Genomic DNA, 10,684 nt, shown 5'->3' on the forward strand with positions numbered 1-10,684 from the left:
TGAGCCCAGTGTAGACCAGGCAATTAGTTTATGAATACATCGATGTTGTTTCTAAATGCGTTAATCTACCAGTGTTTTTGAAATCAATTGTTTTGATCTAATCAAATTTTACTGTAGTCAGTGGAGAAACCGGCTAGGAAAAACTTCACTGACAGATGCACCCACACTGTGATTCAAATAAAATCAATTCCCTTGTCCAAATATAGTGTCAAAATAAATACTATTACATAGAGCTTAACAGTATAATATAGTGCCATGTTGCATTGATGAAAACTTTTTGACAAATGGAAGAAGAGAAAATAAATACAAATTTAACAATCTTTAACAGTCTTTCAAAAGAAATCATTTCGGAAGGTAGATGTCTACAGTGCCCCAATCACAAGTGACACGTACTTTAAAATTATAGAATTTCCTTTCATACATTAATATTTTTTCTACAATATATTCCATCTTTCTATTTAATAACAAAGGTATGTGAATTAAGAATGGACAAAAAGTGATTTTTAACACAGCATCTATGGTATGGAACGCATCAATGCATGCAATTAAGTTCCTAATTGTTATGTGAGATTATAATTGTGATAGTTGTGTTTCAAATAGTAAACTTGAATTATTTTATTTTTGAAATATATTTGTAGTTTCATTTGTCTTGTTTTATAAATTTTATAAATAGGCTTCCTTTAATTGTTTTGGTCCATATTTTTCATTCTGTTATTTATTACCACTGCTTTTAATTTTATATTTATTTATTGAATGCAGAGATACTCTTCTAAGGTGTTAAGCCTTGTGTTCTATTATTTTTTTCTTCTTCTGTTGTACTGATGTACAGAAAATGTTCTATGGTGTGAATGAATATAATCTCAGTGAAAAGCAACTTTCAGGCTGCCAAAGCATGATAGCATGGTTTTCAGATGTAAATGAACTGGACACAGTAAAAATCATGTGTCACTCTTACATTAAACAGGAAACATTGTACTCTGGTTATATTTACTGCTGATATTATTATTGTTACAGTTTAGCTTATGGTTATTTTCCTTCCTCTGTTTCTGGTTCTTGTATGGTCTACATGCATATTTCAAACCAATATTATAACGGATTTTATCTCGCAAACTTTTTTAATGATCTATGGAAATATGTTTTGGCATTTGAATTCCTAAATAATACACACATTGTAAGCATGCCCTATGGGACAATTCACATTTTTTTACTCTTGAATAAAATATGCATGAACAAAAGGTGTGACATTGCTAATTTCATATTTCACCCGTGTAGATACAACCTTTCAGATAGATAAATAAAGGCCGCAGTCAAAAAAACAAAACAAAACTATCTATGACCACAAGCAAAACATTGAAGCTAGCATCACTGTAGACCAACACCTGCTGATTTTACTCATTAACGGTAGATATTACTTAGTTCTCTAGGTTTTGAGTGCCGTTATGTAAAAGACAGGAAAAGCAATGGGAGATATAAATATAGAATAATAAAAATATTTGGGATACAAAAACAGACAAGACGATAGCATTTAGACTAAATATCAGGGATTTTTCTATGAATTTGAGAGCTAATTTCAACCGGATATAGCGTCACGATGGTCTTACCTCCTTCTCTTGTCCATCACTAGAGAACAGGACCACTTCAATTTAATTTAACATCGTGGGCCTTTAAACGCCGCCAAGAAACAGACAACAATAAGAGACAATTTTTACGACTTTTGACCTAGCTGCAGACTGTTTGCAGCCTGGCAACAGCCGCGTCCTAAGCGGATAGCTCCCAGGACTGTGAGTGACTGCAGCCTTGCACCAAGCTAACGTTACGCAGCTGTCTGTTACCAAAGCTAATCGGCTATCTAACGTTAGCTGAAGCAGCTCGTTTTGCCACATGATATTGACGCACGTTATACATAGACAGACCTCCACAGACAGCGACTGGATCCGCTAAACCGCCGCGTACCGCTGAAATGGACAAAGACGAGGCAGACCGGCTGATAGAGAAGGCGAAGCTGTGTTTACGGTCAGGACGGAAAGATCGGGCGTTGCAGCTGCTAAATGAAGCGCAGAATATTTATCCCAGCACCAGGGCCAGAGGTAAAATTAGCCGACGCACATTCTGCAATGGTAGTCTGGACTAGCTAACTTTGGTCAATTTATTTCAGCTTATTAACTTAGGGAAATGAGTACTCATGTTTCAAGGATGGCTTCACAGAATCGCTATTTTCAGCACAAGCAGACGTCTGGCTTTAATACTTCTTTTCTACCCGGACTGCTTGCTGAAATTTAGGGCTGTTAGGGCTCCCTTCCCCCTTGCAATTCACAGAGTGAGCCACACACCGTGTGGCAGCGCTGTCAGCAAATCTGATTGCTTTAGTTTTTCAAAAAAAAAAAAGCCTCTTAAACGACATAATTAAACTGTCACAGATTGAGATGTGCTCTTTCAACATAAAGCACTTGAATGCACCATGTTCCATCTCTGCAGCATGTTGTACTGTATTTCAGTGCACATAAATTACAAGGAGAAACCGTATCACTCTGCTCATATACAGATGGGTGTTAATACATACAGACATGTTTTCAGTCAAGGCAAAAAGATTCTATAGTGTAATTGTATTTATACTTAACCAATTAACTTGTGCGTGTAGTATTAAAAGAAAGGCACTCATCGCATAGTCTATCTGTATGTGCAGGACCTAATGCTGGAACATGTCACCATCATTTGTGGTGATTTTGACTGATGCCATTCTTATTTAGACATTTTTCACCTACTTTCCACACATGCACCAGTTGACCACAGACATTGTTGTTGCGGTTTGTAGTGCTGATAGATGCCATACTGAGGAATGGAGGCAGTGCTGCTCCAGAATCGAACCACGTGCCCCCGCCCACAGGCTGGAGAGACGAGGACATTGGAAACCATGAACCAAGCAATGCAAGAGGTGACGAAAAGAAGACATACACCGAGGATCAGCGCCAGGGTGTTCTCAGGTGCACAGTTGCTCTTTTACATGGGTCTTTCACACTTTCAGACTGTCTGCTGCAATTATTCCTCACCACACACCTGGAGCTGTGTTACATGCCCTTTGGAATCTGGTTTGTGTTTAAACTTAATCCAAGCTGTTTTACATGTGCTGTTGATGCCCCAAGAGCATCTCTTGCGCCCAGAAGGAAACAACTAAAATGTTTGCCAGAAAAAAACACTTCTTTGACTGAGAAATGTGTTTTACTTAAAAAAGGGCGACCAAAATGATAGTAAAAATAATTAGTACTGTATGGGCGGTGCCATCTTGCGAGCTTGGAGCCAGAGTCTGTGCAGTACTGTCCGAGAGTGGAGTCGCACAGAGCTGTGTTGAGGAACTGTCCTGACGTCCATGTTTTATACGGTCTATGGCCATCCATGTTTTCCAGTGTTGAGCTGTCAGAGTGCATCTGTGTTCCTCGTTTAACACCCTTATGTAATCTATTCAGATATGATTTTTTTCAAAACTACGTAAAGCTAATAGTAACTCTAACGCTCTCCATTTTTAAATGGCATATACGGACTACTGCCGCCTTCAGGCAAGAAAAGTTAGTTTCTTTCACACAGGTGCAGAACATACACAGATTAGGCATAACATTATGACCATCTTCCTAATATTGTGTAGGTCTCCCCTGTGTCTCCAAAAGAGTTGTGACTCATCAGAGAATGAACATGGGCCTTCTGACGGTGTCCTGTGGTGGCTGGCAGAAGAACGTTGTTAGTGGGGGCCTTTAGGCCTTGATGCACTGATAGGAGAGCACTTTTCATTACGTTGTACTTGTGACAATGACAATAAAGACCTATTCTGTTCTACTCTATTCTATTGTTTGAGTGCAACTTTATGGTCCAAATACAGGCGACATGAAGCGATAACACAGTTGTCCTTTGGTAGTTCTTTGATGTGGGTTCTGTGTGCCCGTACCTTAAAACTTCTGACATGGACTACAAAAGACATTTACACGTGTATACACCTGTATATATACCATGGACTGTATGAAAGACATGCACACTCACTAACTTCGTACATGTTTGAGAGAGAGTACATCTGTACAGCCTTGTGTTTTAACATTCATCATTCTTTGTCTTTTGCAGGATAAAGAATTGCAAGGACTTCTATGAAATCCTTGGTGTTAACAAAAATGCCAGCGATGAAGACTTGAAGAAGGCTTATAGGAAGTTGGCCCTGAAGTTTCACCCTGACAAGAACTTTGCTCCTGGAGCCACAGATGCTTTCAAAGGTACAGGTTTTGCAGAAGTGATAGGGAAGCAGTCTTTTTCTTTAGAAAAAATAGTGACTATTTTCATAGTATCTAAAAAAAAAAAAAATACTGTTGAAGTGTACTTTTGCATAGTGATGAGCCTGTAGTGATTACACAAAGGAAATTATTTTTCAATAACCACCTCTTAGCAACATCAGAGGTCACGGTTAGTTAAAGAACCTGCTGGTACTGTCTTGTAAACAATCTTTAGTAGGGCAGAGGCTTTAAACCTGGACGACCGGTTTTAGCAGTTTTTATCAAGGTCATAAAGTCTGTGTTTGTATTCATTTATGGCAGAGGTTTCAAACTGTAAAGTGCACTTCCTTTACAGGAGCCACAGGGAGTACATAGAGAGAGGCTGAACCTGTGCTGACACCACGAGTGTCAGAACAGCCAGGCATGGCCAATTAGACTGACCATGAGCCATGGTTAACCCATTTAGGCCTAAATACTCTTCTGTAAACCCCCTCTCAAAACCTGAGGTTTTTCAAAATATGTCAATGCTTACTAAAACCTTAATTTCTCAGACTATGTAGCAGATAAAAACATGAGATAAAAAGCATTTGACAGCTTACTTCTTTGGCTTTCAACTTGACTGACTTGCTAGGGCATAATCTTCAAATGCATTTTTTTTAAAAATCAATAAACGCCAAACATTTTTAAAATTTTGAAAATCAGTAAAGATCTATTTTTTCAATTACTTCGTCAATATCACTTCCTTCACTTGAGTCAGCCATGACGGATCGCTAGCACGGTGTTTAAAATTTTCGACCAAAACATACTCCACGTGTAGGCTTATTTCGACCAATCACAAAGCGTTTTATTAGTCACATGAGTTTAAAAAAAATCCCTAAGCATCTCTGTCACTCACCCCAAGAATATTTCAGCCAATCACAGTGCATATAATTGGCCATGTGCCTCGAAAAAGAGGACAACGCTCAAAATGACACAGACGCGTTTGCCGGCCTTAATGGTAACTACGCATAGATGCGTGATCCGGTCTGAATGGGTTAAGGTGTTGCTCGAGCGCTTGTTGACATTATGTTATTCTTTGTTTAAAGTTGTACATTACACCACCCACTGGCAAGCTGCCTCTAGGTAAGGTTAAATGGCACGGTGAACTGGATTAGGATATGGGCCTATTCAGGCTTTGAATTAAGATACGATCTGGGTGATCCTATCACGTAAAAGACAGGTGTGAACACCCCCAGGACCCATTTCGATCACATTTGAGCGATATGATCTCTGACCACATTTGCAGGTGGTCTGGGTCGCATGTGTTACACATTCCTTTGGTAGTGTGAACGATAAAGATTGCCTGTGCTCAACAGGGGTGCTCCTGTGTCAGTGGAGTTTTACCTCATTCATTGATAAAAAACATACAACTGCTATTGTAAATGACTGCCTGAAAGCCCTGTAAATAATGAAAGTATTTAATAAGGGTCCACGTGTGTGATTGTGTGTTAATTATTGATGCGGTCATGTTGATGTATGTGGAGTCATGTGAGTTACGTATTGTTCTGTTTTTGTGTAATTTGTCAACCAATCATATCAGTTGGTGAAACTGGTTGTTGCCCCAAATTGCAACCATGAAGCCGAATTTGTTCGACTTGGTATAAGAATAGATGATCGTAAATACAATTGAAGACAGTATAGGTCATAAGCTCCACCCCCTCCATGTTAGTGGATGGGACTTGGGCCAAACTAACACGCTTCAAATAAATTTTGGACCAAGGATTGTTTCTGTTATTTTAGGTAGTTAATATTATACTAATGCATTCTGATAAGTTTCAGCCCAGATCAGAGCTGGCCTTCTTCACCAGTCTGTTCACTCTCTTTTTGTCTTCTGCTTAAATGTTGCCGCTCTAGCAGACCACTCACACTACGAGTGTTCTTCAGTGTCAAAGTAATCAACTAATGTACTGTAGTCTGTACATGGCTGACTCAGTAGATATAATGGACTCCCAACATCAAACTGTTTCCCTTCTTTCCGAACAGCAATAGGCAATGCATATGCAGTGCTGTGCAATCCAGAGAAGAGGCAGCAGTATGATCAATATGGAGATCAGTCTGCAACATCGAATGCACCTCAACAGTCCACCCACAGTCGTCATGGGCACTACCGGAGCTTCCACAGAGACTTTGAGGCCGACATTTCTCCCGAGGAACTCTTCAACATTTTCTTTGGAGGAAGGTTTCCCACAGGTATGTTAAAAGAAGAGCTATGATCAAAAGGGCCACTGCAAAGTCACAGTTTAATGTGGTTTTCGGAGAGTAATTCGTCAATGGTTTGAATATCCCAACACAGCTGCCACTGTATTTTTCGATAGGAATATTATCTTCTATTCGGTTGGGGAATATGCTGTAGAACTGTGTCTCTCTCTCTCCAGGAAATGTCCACGTGTACACCAACCAAGGAGCCTCCTACGCTCAGTTTTACCAGCCTCGTCGTCGGCGTGCTTATGAAAGGCGCGAGGAGGTGGTGGAGGAAAACCAGAGTCAGGTCAGTGACTCACTAAACATAGGGACAAAAGCCTGATAAATAATAGCACTTATTGTGGAGTTTGACACTCGCTGGAGAACAGTCAAGTTTGAGGATAACATGTTTGCAGTCTTTATGTGACTTCATGTTTCTTCTCATTTGTTATTTCTCTAGAAGATGATATTTCATCTCGTGGCAGTACTATAGAGGCATGAGTACAGTATAATCAGTGGGGCTTGCATACAGTATTACATGCTTTGTAATCTGTGCTGATTTTATCTTCCCACAGAACACCTTCACAGCGTTGCTGCAGCTTCTCCCTGTGCTGGTGCTAATCCTTATATCAGTGTTTACCCAGATGATGGCCACTAACCCGCCCTACAGTCTCTTCTATAAGCCGTGAGTCTGTGGAACGATCAGTCTTAGTACTGTGACATTTTAACTAGTCCTTGGGTTCTAGCACAGTTTACAGCATAGATCAACTGCATGCATCTCCATTCTGTCATTTGGTTTCAGGGCGATGGGACTAGTGGTGTCCAGGGAAACGCAGCACATGGGTATAACATACTATGTAGATAAAAGCTTTGAGAAGGAATATCGTGGTGCTGCGTTGGAGGAACTAGAGAAAACCATTGAGAGCGACTATATTGAACACCTGCAGACCAGCTGCTGGAAAGAGAAACAGCAAAGTGAGTGTGCATCTTATTTGGGGAGTCTGTTTTAAGAACAGTATTCTTGATCTGTATGCTACATTTTATATTATTTCTTGTGATATAAAGAGGCCCGCAACTTTACATTGCATTTAGTTGTCCATTAGCAATATTTCCACTGCAGGAACCTCAGGGACTATGAACCTTTGGAGGTACAGGAATTTAATGAATTCATTCTAATGAATAAAAAAGTTCCACCGAGGACTGTACTTATTTTTTTTTTTTTTCCCCCAACTCTCACGACCCTACTGACCGTTTTACAGAGCGGTTGGCATGGCAAGTGGTTGTCATCATGAAGCCACATTCCGTTTCTATAGCATCGAATAACTAACTAAAACGAAACGAAACATTACCTACCTAAAATGAGAGAAACTATCCTTGAAAAGAAATATTTGACGTGTATGTTAGTGTTTTAATTTTGCCCAAGTCCCATCCACTGACATGGTGGGGTGGAGATTATGACCTGCACTGGAGCCAGACACCAGGGGGAGCTCTACATGTTTTGGCTTCACCTTTGAGGAGCTGGTCTGCAGTCGATCTTTATTTACAGTCTACTGTAATATTAATTCAAATTTAACTGTATTTAACAAATCTAATATGTTGTGACCATAGACAATGTAAAGATGCCAACCACTCTGTAAAATAGTCTTGTGGGACCTTAAAATTTTAAAACCAATTTTAAAAATAAGTACAAATAAGCCAACATTTCCTTGTATCCCCGGGAAAATAGCGTCAGTTTGGCCAATGCAAGGAAGTGGGGACACGTTGTCACGTATTTATAGTCTATGGTTGTGACCAATGAATAGAGCCAACCTAGCTGTTTCCACTTTCTTTATGCTCAGACAAGCTGGCAGGGTGCTAACTGTAACTTCTTTTTATTGTAGAGCTGTGAGAGCTATATTGATCTTTTCATCTTAACTCTCTGCACAAAAACGAATGAGTGTGGAGAAAGCTAATAAATCAACCAATGACCCATCTTTTCTTTTTTTGTTTTCTTTTCTAGAGTCGGACTTGGCAAACCTCGGGCAACTCTACCGAGACGAACGGTTAAAGCAAAAGGCAGAGTCAATGAGGCTGGACAACTGTGAGAAGCTGCACCGATTGGTTGGGCGTCAGAGAGGCAAATGAAGACCGTGTGAGAGGAGAAAATGTTTCTTTACAGACTTTACTGCGTTTTAGAGAAGTGTGTAACTTACCCAATCTGGCCACTTTGTAAAGAAACCTCGTCAGGTACAGCGCAGTCAGTGGGAGACTATGCCACTGGAAACAATGTGCCTTCTCTCCTCTTTGATGGTAGAATATAGTTGAGTTGCATGTTAGCTGCTAACCTTGGCTGTGGTGGCAGCTGCATCAAGTCCAAACTCACTGTGTGTATGATGTCTCAGAGCCTTTAAACTTTCTTATAGAAATGGCATGAAATATGGGGTCTCCCTTTGGGGCAATGAAGGCAGTTGTATGTTCACACATACATGTATCTGTTTAGGTTTTGTAGTTAAACTGTATTTATTTTGGATGTTTTGTGCTGAAATTTTAGGTGTATTTATTTAGTTATTAGTCATAGTGAGCATCTTGGCTCATTGTTTTTTCTGTCGGAAATAATCAAATACAGATAATAATACAAATACTACTGTTTATTTGGAGAAATCAGAGAGTACTGTGGATGACAGAGGACATTCTATTTATGATTAAAACTTCAAATCAGGCAGTTTGCCCTCTGATATTATTGTAATAGGAAGTATACTCAAGTAAAATATTTAAAACATGACCACAGTTTTCTGATTAATGGGCTCATTGTAAAACCTGCCAAAAAATGAGCTGCCTACCGCAACAAAGCTTCCATCTCCCTGTGCTATTGCTTGCGTAGGCGTTTATGATTAGCTTGTGCCGTTCAGGAAGCGTGTTTTAGCTGCAGTTTAAGCATGAGGAATGACTGTTCTTTGCAAAAGGAGGTCATGTTATGAGGAAGTGATTTTATTGTCATAAGTAGGGAGGGAAGTTCTACCAAATATCCCATTCACAATGTTCCCTGCTAGATAACGGATGCTTATGGGGGGTTAAATGGCATGCAATACCAGATTTTCATAAACCATGCACACGCTTTTGTGTCCAGCCCAAATTTATAAATGTTTTCAAAATCCTGTTCCCTTCATTTCTACGCGTTTTTATAAAGAAGGCACATTTTGTTTTGAAAATTTAAACCGAAGTTACCATTTTAATCAAATTCTTTTTCTCCGCAGCTCCAGGTAGGAACCTGAATTGTAACTTGAACGTGTCATGTTCTTTTTAGGTCACCATGAATAGGATGCTAACTTTGTAGTTGCTCTTGTTTTTTTTGGTTTATTTTATACCAACCCCAGATCCTGAAAACCCCGTACAGACATCAATACTTGTGGTTGTGCACTAAGACCAAACTGGTCTGCCTTAGCTGTTCTCATTCTTGTGAAATATTCAGGTTCATCTCAAGCACTTTTTAAGTTAACACTTACTCCTGTGTTCCATATCGTTACAACTGCATGCATCCTAGTGAGAGTGCTTTTACTAGTTGCATATTTATTTTATTTATTGCCACGGCTACTGACACTATAAATGTTGATTGAATATTCAGGTCCATACTGTAATTCACAAAATACTTTTTAATGTGATACACGTCATGTTTTGGATCAGTGTGGAAGTACTCTTGAGTAACACTTCAGACTTAAGCTTTCAGCCAAAAATAACAGAAAATTAAAGACGTAACCACTCTATATACTTGCCCGTCTGATTTGTTATATTGTTTAGATTTTTAAATGCCTTATGTTATTAGTTGTGTTTTGGTAACTCAGCTAATTCATGTAAAATGTCACACAGTGAGTTTAAGTCTCATCGTTTACTGGGTTTGACTGACTAACCATTCCTTTTAGGAAATTATCCCATATGAGACATTCCTACAGAAAGGAAAAAAAAAAGTTATGCATATTGAGTGATCCATGAACCATGATCCAGAAGTGATCATTCTACTGGAGAGGACTGGAGAAGTTCAGAAAAAGCAAGAGTCTTCCTACATTACATTTGGCCAAACTGGCAAACTTGGCCAGCAAGAAGGCCTGGAGGTGACCAAGAACCCAACAGAGTTTATGTTCAGATAGGAGGCTTCAGGACAAGCCTCTGTCTTTGAGTGAGTCAGCCAAAGTCCCCCATAGAACATCTGTGTTGAGACTTGAAGACAGCCATTCACAAACGCT

At 39.5% G+C, this 10,684-nt stretch overlaps 1 protein-coding gene across 1 annotated transcript; it reads left to right on the forward strand.

Annotated features, from left to right (window-relative positions):
• The first annotated feature begins 1,609 nt into the window (after positions 1–1,609).
• Positions 1,610–10,207, forward strand: dnajc18 (DnaJ (Hsp40) homolog, subfamily C, member 18). The gene is made up of 8 exons (XM_084565131.1): positions 1,610–2,087; positions 2,813–2,981; positions 4,105–4,250; positions 6,270–6,476; positions 6,662–6,774; positions 7,043–7,152; positions 7,270–7,442; positions 8,467–10,207. The coding sequence occupies exons 1-8, from the start codon at positions 1,961–1,963 to the stop codon at positions 8,589–8,591; spliced, it is 1,170 nt and encodes a 389-aa protein (XP_084421257.1). The 5' UTR covers positions 1,610–1,960; the 3' UTR covers positions 8,592–10,207.
• The last annotated feature ends 477 nt before the right edge of the window (positions 10,208–10,684 follow it).

Source organism: Chelon labrosus (assembly GCF_963514085.1).
Source record: "Chelon labrosus genome assembly, chromosome: 17".
Classification (NCBI taxonomy): domain Eukaryota; kingdom Metazoa; phylum Chordata; class Actinopteri; order Mugiliformes; family Mugilidae; genus Chelon; species Chelon labrosus.

Coding starts and splice junctions, on each gene's coding strand:
- dnajc18 (XM_084565131.1), top strand. CDS start 1,961: ATGGACAAAGACGAGGCAGACCGGCTGATAGAGAAGGCGAAGCTGTGT. Junction 2,088..2,812: donor TCCCAGCACCAGGGCCAGAG/GTAAAATTAGCC, acceptor TGCGGTTTGTAG/TGCTGATAGATGCCATACTG. Junction 6,477..6,661: donor TGGAGGAAGGTTTCCCACAG/GTATGTTAAAAG, acceptor CTCTCTCTCCAG/GAAATGTCCACGTGTACACC.